This window comes from Danio aesculapii, chromosome 17 (assembly GCF_903798145.1).
Source record: "Danio aesculapii chromosome 17, fDanAes4.1, whole genome shotgun sequence".
Classification (NCBI taxonomy): domain Eukaryota; kingdom Metazoa; phylum Chordata; class Actinopteri; order Cypriniformes; family Danionidae; genus Danio; species Danio aesculapii.
In genome coordinates this window covers 21550536-21566383 of record NC_079451.1, presented here as the reverse complement: position 1 = coordinate 21566383, position 15848 = coordinate 21550536, and the positions used below count along the sequence as shown (strand labels likewise).

The 15848-nt window shown below is 36.9% G+C and overlaps 1 protein-coding gene across 7 annotated transcripts in view; it reads right to left on the bottom strand.

Annotated features, from left to right (window-relative positions):
* Nucleotides 1-479: 479 nt before the first annotated feature.
* Nucleotides 480-15848, bottom strand: part of evla (Enah/Vasp-like a) — a 69179-nt gene continuing 53810 nt past the window's right edge. For 4 of the 7 annotated variants that reach the window (XM_056476507.1, XM_056476503.1, XM_056476506.1 and 1 more), the window contains 11 exons: nucleotides 14028-14085; nucleotides 12811-12872; nucleotides 11331-12080; nucleotides 6612-6874; nucleotides 5972-6102; nucleotides 4072-4108; nucleotides 3870-3915; nucleotides 3438-3498; nucleotides 1178-1238; nucleotides 1016-1073; nucleotides 480-933 (listed from right to left, as the gene is read on the bottom strand). In XM_056476507.1, the coding sequence (XP_056332482.1) occupies nucleotides 896-933; nucleotides 1016-1073; nucleotides 1178-1238; nucleotides 3438-3498; nucleotides 3870-3915; nucleotides 4072-4108; nucleotides 5972-6102; nucleotides 6612-6874; nucleotides 11331-12080; nucleotides 12811-12872; nucleotides 14028-14085 (1565 nt within the window). In that variant the 3' untranslated portion in view covers nucleotides 480-895. The remainder of the gene's footprint in view (nucleotides 934-1015; nucleotides 1074-1177; nucleotides 1239-3437; nucleotides 3499-3869; nucleotides 3916-4071; nucleotides 4109-5971; nucleotides 6103-6611; nucleotides 6875-11330; nucleotides 12081-12810; nucleotides 12873-14027; nucleotides 14086-15848) is intronic. The other 3 variants (XM_056476504.1, XM_056476509.1, XM_056476510.1) reach the window with 3 other exon arrangements.

Sequence of the window (15848 nt, the reverse complement as noted above, 5' to 3'; positions counted from 1 at the left end):
GAAAAGAAAATGAATGAATATGAGATTAATATTATTATACATATTAAAAAATAAAATGAAACGAGACTTTCTAAAAGGGGGGGAAAGCTTTTAAACTTTTAATTACATCAATCTCACACTCTCACCATGTGTGTAATTTAATTCTTATTTCTGTGAAACATTAACAACAACTTAAAATCAGGATCAACCCAATTAAACCAAGATACATTATACGTTCAAACAATTCATCTAATACTTGATGCCACTTCCAATAATTGCTCACATTTTTGTGTATTTACTTAAATATTTTGAGCTCCTCGAAAGAGTATTTATATCCTCATACCTTCATACCAATGTAAAACAATTCAAGTGAACTTCTGCAAAAAGGAAAAGAAAAAGTTGTAGCTGCTGACAGTTTAGCACAAACGTGTCCAGCTTGTACTTCAAACCAAAGGATCGGAGCGGTAATATAAAATATAAAAGGCTGACAATAACTGTCGTTCAACTTTGTATCTCTCTTATTTAATATAATACAATAATAACAATGACCAATGAAACAATATAAACTTAGAAAACAAAAATATCTTCATTAAATTCCAACTTGTCGACTTTAAAGACTTGAAAGAGCGAGAGCAGCAAGCTGCACAGTGGACTGTCTCAACGTTCATACTGGAGGAAATAGAAAATTCAGTGAGAAGGTCTATATTTCCATCTGCTCTTTCATTCATACACACAATCACTCACTTTCCTCAGCTTTCCCTTGTCCTTCTTGGTAATGCCTTGTCTGTGCAACATTTCTGCAACTGAGGTTTCCGTCCCGTTGCAGACATGCTGCCAGAATTGTTTTACGTGCGCTTTCTTGTACTTCCCCGAACCTTCAGCCGTTATCAGTCGTCGTCGTTGACATTTCATAAAACTATGTGGAGCCAATTCTCAGCAGTTCCCTTCTAATGGCTAAAAAAGAGAACAATGTAAACATTTACAAGACATGAAAAGCCTTTTAAAAAAATGTTTTACTCCTGAATTCTCAACTTACCATCAATTATTTCCTCTTTTACTTTCTGCAATTCCCGAACGACCTCCTCCAAGATCTCCTTGTGAATGCAACAGATTTTATCACTGTTAGCCAACCAGTCCGTTCTCATTTTTTTCGGTACAATACACAGCACAGTAGTAATGCATGATATTCTCAACCAACCTGTTTCATTCTGTCAAAGTCGAATGATTCTGCATCACTGGTGCTTCCGAGTGGTTTTGCCCTGTACAGTGTTCATCAGAAATATTTAGACATCAAAAGTTCACCCTTAGATATTGCTTGATAACAATAGCAGGTTTGGCATGCTGTCCTGGGAGAGAACCCTGAGCTCTGATATAATTGATTCAAGGGCTCACGTCTGGTCAATGAGCATGTACAAGGGTAGGAGATCAGGTAGTTCTTGAGAGCTCTCCCAGGAAAAGGGGGAGGGGGGGGGGGATTCTTCAAAAATGAAGATAAGGGAGTAATGCTAGATGGGCTATTTATTGGGAGTTTCGAATAATCCGATTGGCTTTCTAATGATTACAGATGAGAGAAGAGCTGCGATCAATCATATCACATGCTCCGCTAAAAAGTTAGTTTGTGAAACTTGATTTTTTTAAGGGGTTTTCACCTTTTTAATGACAGGACAGTGAAGCTTAACAGACTTGAAAGCGTGGGGAGCAGAGAGAGGGGAAGGATCGGCAAAGGACCTTGAGCCAGGAATCAAACTCGGGTCATCACGAGCACCTGGGTGCTACATGTTGACGCACTAACCACTAGGCTATTGGTGCCGACAGTTTGTGAAACTTCACTCGAATGATCAAATACTTACCTGCAAGTCCAGCCTAAACTTCTAGATAAAGTACATTTTTTGATGTTTTCTGATGTAATCTCAGAAGCTGTTTAATTGACATTGAAAGGATTTCATGCATTATGGTTTTAATTTTAATGACAGTGGTGTTTTGGGGGCCTAAAAAAGCTACATTTTGAAAACTTTTCTGAAAACTAATTGCTAATAATCAACATAAAAATGTATCCAAAATAAATACAAATCTGCTGCTTCTGTGAATAGAGACATCAGCCTTAAAGTTTTGGTAATTTACATCAGTGATATTTGTATAAAATATATATTTTGTGTCAGAATTAATAATAATGATGGCACATTTAAGCAGCATTAGTAAACTGTAACTATAAAGAAATACTGTATCAAATCACGTGCCGTTTGTTTTAGACCAGTGACCATAATAGGTATTTAACAATATCTAATAATATTTTCATAATAATATTTTCACAAGACTTATGACGTGTTAAACAGTCATCATAATCTTAAATCCTTGAAAGATTAAATATTTAGATTTAAACAAAATTTATAATACAGTTATGTATGTATTATATCATATTTGTATCTAATTACAAAAAACAAAACAATTACAGCTTATGCAAGGTGTTTCTAATGCAGCGTCTATGGGGCTGAGAGTTTTTCTTAAAGTCATGGTAACACCATCGTGACATTTTTCTTTTATTATTTCAGCAAATGGGATTGTAAACAATGGTTTGTTGTACTCTCCCATTCACTGCGCTCTAAGTTTACCCAACTATGATGACTTTTGCTGCTGAGTATTGCGAAAATGTGAAAAGGGTCCATCGTAATTTTTTTATGATATTAAACATCCAGTTTTTTTCATTCTATAATGTGTTTTTTAAAGTTTTTATAAGAATTTAGTACAATTTTAATTGTCTTTGTATTTTATTAATTATTTAATTAATTAATTATTTGCTATTTCTAAATGTCACATGTGGAAGACGCATCTCCACTCATTCGTTTTCTTCTCACTTAAACATTTTTGCGAAAAGATCGTACAACAAATTCAGAATAGTTTCTGCACAGCATATATGAGGCCCGGTATGTGCGCATCCTTGTAGTGTTACTTTACACACCAACTACTGGCCTGGCAAACATATTACAGCATTTTTAGTCATGTTGCCAAATCTGCGTGAATGGAATTTAACAGTGTTTTTACTCGTGGAGCAGAGGCGCAGAGGAAATGTTTTCTGATATTAGTACATTGTTGTCATATAAATGTAGCCTCATATAGGCTCATTTTCAGAGTTATTTTCTCTATGTTTACACAAAATATAACACCTATACTTTTCTAGTCGTCTGAGAGCAAGCAAAACCGGCTTTGTTTGGATTTAGGTCATTGCAGGCTCATGTTGCATGGGTTTTACTATGGCCTTAACATGACCATTTGTACTGCGACCAAGACATTTAGAGAAAACCTAGGCTGGATTAAATCTGTTATTTCACTGCGATCCATCAAGGAATGCTTAAACAAATGGCAGTTTTATAAAAGAAACATCAAAAGCCAGAAGACAAAGAACTCACTGAACAGGGTGAAGAATGTGATGTTTACTGAAGCATAAATCTGTGAAAACATACCTTGACACAGCTGAAGACTTGTCTGCAGAGTTCGCCCGTTCCCATGGCTTTTTTACTGGATCTGAGAACAATATTTACATAATGGATGATGCATCTGTTCTGCGACATTGAACACAACTTAGAATTTACCATAAAACATTTTTTGTTTTACTAATTTATAGTATTTAATTTTTTTGATGTATATTTTTGGATGGAAATTTGGAGTAGGGTGTAAAATAATTATGCAACACTAAAAAAACAACAACAAAAAAAACAATGAATATCATGCCTTAATATGTTCAACAAACGTGTTATGGATGGACTGAAAATGCAAACTTTGAAAAATAAGATATAAAATTATTGTTTTCACTGACTTTTTTAGTGGAGATACACACTTTAAAACTTTTGAACAGTACTATCATTTAATGTAGTACAAAGGAAACAAACAAACACCTGAGTTTTGTCCACGGGAGGAAGAAGGGGATCCATTAGACTCTTCCTGCAAGAGAGAGATATACAGTATAACACTAATGAGATGTGATAAAACACAACAAATATAAAAAACTGAAATGAACAGTCTGTTTGTGTGTGTGTGTGTGTGTGTGTGTGTGTGTGTGTGTGTGTGTTTAAGACAAATAATATACAAAAGTCATACATTTTGACTGTCTTCTGGTTTCTCTGAGGCCTTCCTCCTACAGAACAACAATATTCAACAATCAAACTTTTGTATAACCACAGATCATATGATACAGATCACAGATAGTTGGGCTGCACGATAATGGACAAATCTCCCATTGTGAAATTGAGTTTTTCTGCAAAATATATTAAGATATATATAAAATTTCCCCAGATAACTTGAATAGCTCTATTTGAAAAGAATTAATTCATTAAGACTGATTGAGATGTAGGGAGTGCATCTGTATTAAATACCATAAACAAAATAAAAGCACAGATAAAAGAAGATAAGATAAACAAATGATCAAGTGAAACAAACAGTGTGCTTTATGTTTTTTTGGGGAGTGTGAACTGTAAAATAACACTGTATAATCTTCAATGAATAAATTAATCAATAAAATTAATCTTTATTAAAATTAAGCTGTTACATTTATTGTGTTTTTTGAAATTGAAATGCTCACAGGCGTTAAAGGGGTGGTCCACTACGATATCATATTTTAAACTTTTTAAAACAGTTTGGGACCTACAAAAAAATACATCCAGTCTAGTGAGATCACAAATGCTTCAGGTTACACGCATTCACTGAGCGCATACACTCCTCGCAGCAAAGGGGCGTGGCCAGAGGCGCTGTAATACTGTAATGTAGCAGAGAAAGCTAAAATGCCGTCCAAATGCTGCTATTTCCACAGAGCTTGTTCTGTTTCTGTATTTAGGCTTCCAAAGGACACGGCACAAAGAGAGAAAAGCTTACAGTTTAATTTTAATTATGTTCCAGAGAATAAAAAAAAAATCATATAGCTAGCATTTGACAAAGGACAGCTTCCAGAATCTCTCCCAGTTCAGTGTTGGATTAAGCTAAAACTCCTCAAAGAACAAAGAAGGAGCAGCTCCAACCATAACAGACGAAGCTGTGGATTGTGAGCCACAACCTGTAAGTATTTTTATTTGTTAAAATTGATCTATTACTTGCACAGTTTCTAGTGTTAACATTATGTTGTAGCAAGGACGTTAACAAGGATGTAAACAACGGGAAATGCTGTTTGACAACGTTAACAGTTTAGCTACAAATTCATATTTATCCGTCAAACCGCTGTAAACACCCATAATCTTCAGCAGTGCTGCAGTGTCTCTCTATGCGACCACTTTCCCTCAGTTCTACATCTCAAATATCAAACTCGCAAAAGATATAAGAACGTTTTTATAGTACTTACACATGCTTATAACCTGAATATATGTGAAAGACACTTGTAAGATTTTATTTTAGAAAGCAGGCATGAGGGTCAGCTGTGTCTTTTTCATTTTCTGTCTGATTAAAGCTAAAACAGATACTGCTAACAGCTACTCTGATTGACACTATTTACACAGCAGAGGCAAAGCGCATGCTTTTGGAGGCATGATGCTTTTCCTGGTGATGTGGAGCCGATTCGCGAATCACAGCACATTGTTAACTGACCAATCAGAGCCTCTTGAGGCGGGATTTCGGAGGAATTAGGAAATATGACAGTCGTTTTCATGTTAGCTGAGTAGCTGTATATAATCAAAGTAAGATATATGACAAAAAATAATGTGATTTTCTACAAATGAAGCATGAGCACACACTGTTTTGTATCTTATAAACACAACCAAGACTTAAAACATACACTCTGAACCACCGCTTTAAAAACACATGCAAATTAAATTATTATTTGACTCTATCATGATTAAAATCACAGCGACTCTACAAATCTCATGTGTTTTGCACTGTGGCCAATTATAATCCCAACTCAACACATAATGTGTTGCTACTATTGCAGATGCACACATTACAATATCAATGTTGAAACAGCATATCGTGCAGCCATAACACATAGTATGAAAACAGGACATGGATTAAGTCGGACCTCCTTGCTAAAAGGGCGTTCATCTCCTGCATTAAACCCTCTCCACCTCCACCGCTGCCACCACTGGAGCGACTGGCATCGTTCTTACTGTTGCTACTGTTGTTGCTGCTGCTGCTGCTGTTTTCCTCTGGCTGGAGGAGATCAAAGATTGAACAATCAATCAGCCACACAGATCAGTGTTTTTACAAGTTTCATCAAGTCAAATTTAAGACTTTTTAAGAGCTTTTTATGATTGTTATGAATTAAATTTTAGACTTAGACAAGGCTAAACGCCAAGGATTTTTTAATGGCCCAGTTAAAACAAAAAAATGTTCTTGTAAGGAAGATAATTAAACCATATTGGTAAGTAGAGTTAATAAATAAACTTTTGTTAAACTTTTAATTGAGCTGGAATGTCAGTGATCGAATGGCTGTTGGCCCGATTGGGTAGCTTTACATGGACATAGAAAAATTAAGACCTACAACAGTGAATTTAAGTCTTTTTGAGGGCAAAAAGTTTATTTTTGATATTTTGAAAATACTTTTTAAGACCCCCTGGATAAGACCCCTGAAAGATACTCACACCTTACCCCCTTATAAATTATCACACCTATTGCTAATAAAATTATTGACGTTTGTGGAAAGAATGTGTGCCTCTCACCCGCTGAACTTTACGCAGCTTGGCACCGGCTAGTGCTGCGGCCAGACCTGATGGAGCAGGACCTCCACCAGCCGGCAGTGGAGGTGGAGTTGGAGGGGGTCCTGAGACGGGCGGCGGTGGTCCAGGTGGAGGCGGACCGGGCGGAGGTGGACCGGGAGGGGGCGGAGGGGCTGGTGGTCCCACCATGGATGCTGAGGTAGGGGGGTGAACAGGAGGGGCAGAAGAGAGCATAGAGGGATGACCTGGTGGGACGGGAGGACCTGCTGAATGAAAGGAAAGAAACACAGTTGTAATGTAGACTTATAGCTTAGTTATTAAAAAGCAGAAATGAAATTCACTGGAATAAGAAACATTTGTGTTGACTTAAAGGTGAAGTGTGTATGTTGTGTGATAGGAACCAGAACTGCAAACCGGTTTACAGGACTCTCCCTCTGTCTGCTATTGGTCGAGTAAATAGATAGACCCGCCCTAGACTCAGACCATAGATTCAGGAAGTGTTGCAGTGGGGCTGGTTGGGATGATCAAACAAACACTGCAAATGTTTTGATTGCACTGCGGTGTGTATAGTTTTCTGGGAAATCATTGTAAAAATGGGCAGCAGTAAGGACTTCTTTTCTTTTTCTGGCGGCTTAGTAGAAATTCAGCCAAAAATGGACATTTACTCATTATTTACTCTAAACATTTCTGAGTTTCTCTCTTCTGTTGGACACAGAAGAGGGTTTTTAGGAAAATGCTAAAGCCTGTAACCACTGACTTCCACAGTAGGAAAAACAAATACTATGAAAGTCAATAGTTACAGGTTTCCTGATTGCTTCAGAATATCTTCATTTGTGTTCATCAGAAGAAGGAATCTCAAACAAGTTTATTAAAAGTGAGGGTGGAGTAAATGATGATAGATCTTTTAGTTTTGGGAGAGCTATGCCTTTAACTGAACTCAAAAAAATTTACGAATATGTATTTTTGACAACATATTTTTTTGTCAAATGTGATTAGCTATAAATAATTAGCAATATTTTATCTTAAATAATATGTTTTTTCTTATTATACACTGTTCAAAAATGTCAAGTCTGTAAGAGTTAAAATTAATGTTGTTTTTCAGCGAGGAGGATTTAAATTGATTTAAAGTGTCAGCAAATACATTTCTTATATACAAATGATTGTAAATTTGAAAGTAAATGACATTGTATTCATCAAAGGGTCCTGAAATAAAGTATCAGCTTGTACAAAATATTTAAACTAGCAGCACATTTTTTTTAACATGATCAAATTAAGAAATGTTTGTTTAACATCATATCAAAATGATTTCTGTAGGATCATGTGACATTAACTATGTTTCCATCCAGAGATGCAAATCAAATTTATGTGCAAAACTGGAATATCGCATAAATGACATGCGAATAAAGCAGCTCTTCCATCCAATGAGACAAAGAGAACTAAATCGTCACTTCCTGATTAACTGGCGCCAAATATCAAAAGTAAAAACGAAGGAGAAGATGGTAGGAGAAGAATCATTTCATTATTTATTAAATTACTTGCGCCTCAGAAGACAATGCTGACACGCAGTGAATGCGTGGTGGTGTTTAAAGGCATGAGATGCAGAGCACAGATGCTCTTGACAGTTCTGGAGGTAATTAATAATATAATAAAAGTAATACTGAACTGGTTAAAGCATCTTAGAATGACCAAAACAACATTTCAGACGTTTCATCAGATGTATCATTACATGATCTCTTATAACAAAACCGCATGACTTTTTAATGCGCATACTGGAATTTGTTCAGTAAACATGTTTCCATCGTAGTGTATGAACATTTCTTATCAAATAAAAAGTGCATCTTACTCAGGTATGCGTATATGTATTTAATGCACATTTTCAAAATTGATGCGCATCTTGGCGTTTCCATCAACCGTTTTTATGCGCATACCCAAAATGCACATAAAAATAGGTGGATTAAAACATAGCTATTGAAGACTTAAGTAATGACTGCTGAAAGTGAATCTTTCACAGAACGAGATTACAGTATTTTATATATTATATAACAGTAATAATAATTTACAAATAATTTTTTGTACTGTATTTTTGATCAAATAAGTACAGCCTTGGAGAGAATAAGAAAATCTTTATGGACGAAAAGCCCCAAAACATCTGCATGGTGATGTATATTTTCTATACAAAATCATTTTGTAAATTTATAAACACTTTTTCCAGAAAAAAAATGCATAGAATGCAAAACATTACCAATTACTTTTTAGTTCTTACATACTCCAAGGCATTATGCAAATTTGACAAAGCCTCATCCATGTTAGCCAGCTAGATAGTGTTATCTTAGTGACAAACTGCCTGGATTTGCATTACAACAGATCAGAGAAAACCAAGCATTCAAATTTGCAAAGTAGATGTTCAAGATCAATGAACATTGAGTGCTGCAAGGTCTATGGGCCTCTGTATCTATGGCCTTTTTCTGAGCTTTCATTTTAAATATTGAGAAATTACTTTAGGAGAGTAGGTGGTTTTTGTGGTAAAAAGTTTTGGTAATCTTCAATCAAAATCTGACCATTTGTTTCTGCATTTGGAGTGTTGGCGCTTGTGTTGACATCAGTTTGATGGCTTCTGCCGCAATATTCTTGCCCCTACCAGCATGTAATGATTTGGCCAAGCACGAAAAACATCATTTTTGTTCATACCTGTTCCCTACCTTTAAATTTAACCATAACTATCATTTTCCCCCAAAATCAGAGAGGAATAATAGTTGGATAACACTTATGTACAGTACACTGTAAAAAAAAAAATATGATCAATTAGTCCCGACAGCATATGTTTTTAGGTCATTGTAACTTATTGAACTAAGTTAGTCATGTTCTAACTTATTTAAATACCTAACTTAATTTCTAAGTTACACAAGCTGTTTTAAGCCAATTTAACATAATATAAGTTCAATGGACTCATAAAGTTAATTTGATTTAGCTTAAAATATTAAGGCAACCAGAATTTTTTTTTGCATAAACCCAACCGTAAGCCTAAACTTAACATAAACGGTAAATGTGTCACTTAATTCTGGTTTGCTGATGGGAATGTTGTTCCAGGATTAACATAGATGTTAACCCAGGAACATGTCCTACTTGGTGAAATCAGGTTGACACCTCTTACCATTAGTTTGCTATGAGTGAATAACAACACGCTGAAATAAGTCTCAGAATCTTCCAGTCCATGTGGACATAAAGGGGTGGTCCAGAGTGTAATTTTAAGGCTTAGTTGTGTTTATAAGATAAAAAGCAGTGTGTGCTCATGCTTCATTTGTAAAAAAAATCACGTTATTTTTTCATAAATCTTACTTTGATTATATACAGCTACTTTTGCTAACATGAAAATGACTGTCATATTTCCGAAAGGCCCGCTCTCAAGAGGCTCTGACTGGTCAGCTAACATAATGTGCTATCAATCACGGATTGGCTCCATGCCACCAGGAAAAGCGTGACACCCCTACAAGCATGCGCTTTTGGGCTGTGTAAATACTGTCAGTAGCTGTTAGCCGTATCAGTTTGTGCTTGAATCAGACAAGTGTCTTTCATATATATTTGGAATAAGCATGTGTAAGTAATATAAAACGTTCACATATCTTTTGCGAGTTAGTTATTTTAGATGTAGAACGCAGGGAAAGCGGCCGTATAGAGAGACACTGCAGTGCTGGTAAAGATTGTGGGTGTTTACAAGAATTTGACGGATAAATATAAATTTGTAGCTAAATTGTTGGCGGTGCCAAAATGGCATTTCCTGTTGTTTACATCCTTGTTAACGTCCTTGCTACAACATAATGTTAACACTAGAAACTGTGCATGTAATGGATCAATTTTAACAAATAAAAATACTTACAGGTTGTGGCTCACAATCCACAGCTTTGTCTATTATGGTTGGAGCTGCTCCGAGTTTTTAGCCGAATCTAGCACTGAACTGCGAGAGATTCTGGAAGCTGTCCTTTGTCAAATGCTAGCTACATATTTTTTAGATTTCTCTGAAACATAATAAAAATTAAATTGTAAGCATTTCTTTCTTTGTGTCGTGTCCTTTGGAAGCCCAAATACAGAAACAGAAGAAGCTCTGCGGAAATAGCAGCATTAGGATGGCATTTTAGCTTTCTCTGCTATAACATTACACCGCTTTTGGCCACGTTAACTCTTAAGTTAACTCTGTAAAAGCCAATGTCTCCCTTTGCATTGAACTTTGAACGTCTTACATTCAGAGATGTTGTTTATGTCCACACAGCTACATTACAAATCAACTAAAGTTTAAAATATGATATCGTAGTGGACCACCCCTTTAAAACTGCTTCATTCAAAGAGAAAAAGCCAATAGGATCAAACATGAAACCTGGGATTAGTGTGAAGTGTGACGCAACTCTTAACAAATCATTTTGAGCAAACACACATGAACATCGCTGCAATGTACATGGATGTTTACTTAAAAAATCTTAAATCATCCTTCTTTTATTCAAGTAAAGAATGACAGCAACTTTGAATTACCTTCTGTGATTCTGCAGCATGACACATACTAAAGTCAACAGCATCCCTAACAATGCAGACAGGCCAGTATTTGCATATGATTTTAATACAAAGACTGTCCTGTTCCCTTTGGAGATCAGCATATCATCGGCTCAGTTAAACTGAAACGATGTGTGAAAGTCTTACGAAGAAACTGCTAATTGGGACAGCTGAAATACTTACTGCTGGCCGCTGCTGCATTCTGATAAACTGGTGAGGGAGACGTCTTGGGCGTAGTGTGAGAGGTGGGCGTGGTTTCAAAAGGGGGTGTGGTCTGGTATAGCTGCTGTGGGTGGAGGCCGGGGCCTTGGACTGGCTGGCCAATGAGAGGTGGAAGGGGGCAGGACGATTCTTGAATGGGATAATGTGGGTGCAGAGGACCTCCAGAAGGGCTTTGATACGGGTAACACTCCTCCGCCTGGCCATTGGACGACTGCTGGAGGTGCGTTATTGGGTCCAGGTGGGATGTATTAGAGGGAGCTTTGGGGCCGTTATTTAGGGGTGGCAGGGGAAGGGCGACAGGCAGGCCAGGTTGCTTGATTGCCATCACAACTGGGGGCGATGCAGTGGGTAAGGGGGTATACATATGGGCAGAGGACCAAGTGGCGTGTTTGAGGTCCTGCTGGGATGTCGGAGGGGAAAGAGGGATTTGTTTGATGTTGCGAGGTGGAGGGACCACCCCTTGCTGCACAGGGGAGAAAGCAGAAGCCAGAGAGGTGGATAGCTGGGAAAGCTGCTGGGCCTTTTTTTGAGGCGAGTCCACCATGTGGTAACCACCCTCCTGGAGGGGAGGGGTGGTGGTGTGGGCGGATGCAGCAGGGTTAAGGTGAGCATAGGAAGGGGGAAGAGTGTTAGCCCGATATTGTCTGAGGTCATGCAGAGCGGTTTCGGACTGAGAGGCACATGCTGACACTTTAAACTGAAGGGTGGAGACTGAGAAACAGAGAAAGAGACAAAACGGTTCAACACAAATGACAAACAAAAAGAGAGAAACGTGAGAGTGATGAAAATCAGGCATCAAAGTGTACAAAGGAAACTCAAAAAGATGAAATATGAGCAAAATATATGACTTGTTTTTTAAAAGCATGTCACATCATATGCCTTGCAAACAGGTGAATCTCACAAAAACTGTTTATTCATTATTCAAACCATTATTCATAATCATTGTTTAATTTGTGACCATTTTTTATAGTTATTCTTAAAGGTAATTGTCAAGTACTCTGAAATATTCATAATTTAGTCAAACCCATACCAAACAAATCCAGTAAATCCAGAAAAACCGCTAAATTTCTAAAAGAAACGAAGAAGTTTTAGGTTGCTAAACAATTCCTTTGTTCTTTTGAGGAAGAAATATGATTTCAACATGTATTTAACATGTTTCATGAGATTCACCAAAACAAATATGAAAGATGGCTATCTCAGCTGAACTGATAAATGCTTAAGCAGAAACAGAAAGAGAGCATGTGTTTATGAGAGAGGATGGACAGTGTGTACTGTTGGACAGGGGATCTGTTTTGTGGCCAGAGAATTAGATATTCCTCAATGTTAACACTTCAGCAGACTATGAAGCCTGTAGGGTTATTCTCTGAGTGGTTGTGTGTGTGTATTTGGGAGTATGTAGTCTGATATCATACTGCACAGGGGTGCAGCATCTTTAGTCTACCTGCAGAACCAGATGTTCGTCGTTCCCTTTCCATCTGCATCTGATGCTGGTCCATCATTTGCCTAGAAATAAACATTAACTTGTGTTAAAGTTGGGCAAAATGACTTATCTCTCAGTTCTTTGTATGTTCTGCTTACTGGCATGCTCATTGCAAAGTTTACATTGATGTTTACACTTAAGCTCACATTCACACATGATATTGAATTAATTTCTTTTCACACTGTGTTTAACCCTATTTCACCATAAGTAGATGAACGTTTTCTCACCTGTAATTTAGAAGAAGAATTGAAATGGTACTTTTTTCAGTTTTAACTTAAACATGTACCATGTAAAATGATGCAGTGATATAACTGTAATATTTATTTCAGTGGAAAGATTTATAGTCCAAACAGTCAATTCATAAAATTGATAGTGCAACAGCTATTAACAAATCGTATATATATATATATATATATATATATACATATATATATATATATATATATATATATATATATATATATATATATATACACAAATCATACAAATGAATTGATATTATACTACTCATCATTTGCTGGATTTATCCAATCAATGACACTGACACACACAGCAAATGATCAAAAAAGTATGTTAACCCAGTGTTTAGTAGTGTACAGTGTGAAACATCAGTTTATGAATGTGCAGAATTAATTGATAACCCTGGGTAAATATGATCAGTGTCAAATATTAAGCAAGATGACTAAGCTTTTTGTTTACCTGATCTCACATTCACTATTTCAAACATCGCTCTAATGAGCATTCAAACAAAGCTCTAATGAGTTTAAAAATGTCAGACTGCTGCTTGACATCTGACCACTAGAGGGCGCAATCTAATCTCAACATGCCATGGTTTGACAGCAGTCATGACAATCTTCATGACAGCAAATATGTGAAAAGTTTTAAAGCTTAAAACATTCGCATTCAATTCATCCAATTCATATAAACTAATTTCATAAACACTTCCGATTGGCTTGTAGAAAGTCTTGCAAACTCATGTCATTTGTTGAGCCACTGTATATGTATATATAGTGTCACAGAGAAACCGAACATTTCAAGGGAGTCAGAAAACAGCGTTATATAACCCCAAAAAATAGGAGTAGTCTGTAATTCAGGCCACTGCTCAATGTTTTAAAGCTTGATAAAAGTATGACAGATGTCTCAAAAAAAAAGCAAATGTCATCAGAGACTGTTCGCACCTCCTTTGAGCCTCGCCATCATCTGTCACCGGTCCATTCTGACGATGTGCTCCTGGACCTGAAGAAAAAGAAGAAAAATGTTTAAATATAACTGTCTATCAGGACCTTTCCCAGTACTGGGTTGGGGTTAGAAAACCTTCCATTGCTTAAATATATGCCGGAATAGTTGGTGGTTCATTCCGCTTTGACAACCCCTGGTAAATAAAGGACTAATGCCGAATTCAAACTGCATGATTTTCAAAGTAGTCATGTGATGGATGTTTTCACACTGCATGACTATCCGGGGTAGTGTTCCATCTGTCCTGTGTTTACATTGTAGGATGGATCGGCGAATGGGGGTTTCACGCTGCATGACTTTAAAATAAAAAGAATCACAGACAACTTTGTCCAAACTACATCTCACAACCAAACACACACGAGAAGTGACATGGAAACAACATGAGGTCACGTAGTTTATCTTTCGTTATTAACTACATAATGAAAAAAGAAGGCTTTAGTGCGATAGAAAATTTACTTCTTTTGCTTACTTGGTTTTTGAAGAGAATTAGCAAGTTCTCCTTTTTTTGACCCGGTTGTGGTATTGCTCAAATGACATGTCAAACAGATACGGTGCTCCTGCCAAATTTACTCTAGTTTTTCCTCCATTTCTTCCAAATAAACTGAAAATGAGCGCTTTTAACTTCTCCCCCAACCTCCCGTTGGCCTGCAGGTACCCACACTAGTGGATGCTGCTCTCTCATTGGCTGTAGGTAATCAGCGATGTTATTTTCAATCAGAACATATTTCACACTACATGATTTTGAATCGCCGACAGCTCCAGATATTTAGTATACCAAATATCTGACAGGTGTCGGCGACTCATTTGTGATTCTCTCAGATCAGATCGCGTCTTTGATAGTTCACACTGTGTGATTGTTATTCACGTGAACGAGCACCGATTTGCCTGTGACTTCAGGCATTTGTCGGCGATTTCTCAAAACCTTTCGGCGAGTCAAAATCAGGGCTAAAATCATGCAGTCTGAATTTAGGTTACCCTAAAATCCCCCAATTGTGCTGATTTAATGGTTCCTTTAAGGTCTGTTTTGTTGTTCTTTTGTCAGTTTTTCTACTTATAATGTGGAAAAACAATCCTTTCAAACCCTCACCTTTCCTAAGACCTACGGTACTCTGCTTTGATTGGTCTGCTCAATCCGTTTTGATAGGTCTAAGGCAGAGATGCCTAAAGTAGGGCCCGTGGGCTAAAGTTGGCCTATTGTAACCTTTGATTTGGTCCACCATTGCATCTGAGAGGACAAGTGAGTATGATGGAGAACGTTGGGGTGAAGGCCTTTAACACAGAGATCATGATTTCTAAATTGACATCATCTTTTTTGTTGTTTTTTTTTTGTGGCTGAGCTACAAAAAAGCAGACTGAAATGTTTGAATTAAATGTTGTAAGCAAAGCAGATTTTTAAAAATGTAAACACAGTCACTCGACAGATAGAGAACTATGCAGAAGACATCGGAAAGCAAATCAAGGCAAAAACGAGTGTAATTCTGTTTTAAATGTGATTATTTTGTTTTTATTGTAATAAGTTCATTACTAAATGTAAAAAGCTGTATTAGTTAATATAAAGCAATGTTTTCTAGTCATTTCAAAACATTATGTTTGAACATAAGACCTGACTACATTTGTGACCTGGTAACTCTGGCCACTCCCACCCGCAGTCTTCGTTCTTCAGATCTGCAATCTTGCTGTATCAGCCACGCTGTAAACTGAAGCCTATGGGTGGTCGTGCTTTTTCGTACAGTGCGCCTAGGTTATGGAATGGCCTATCCACC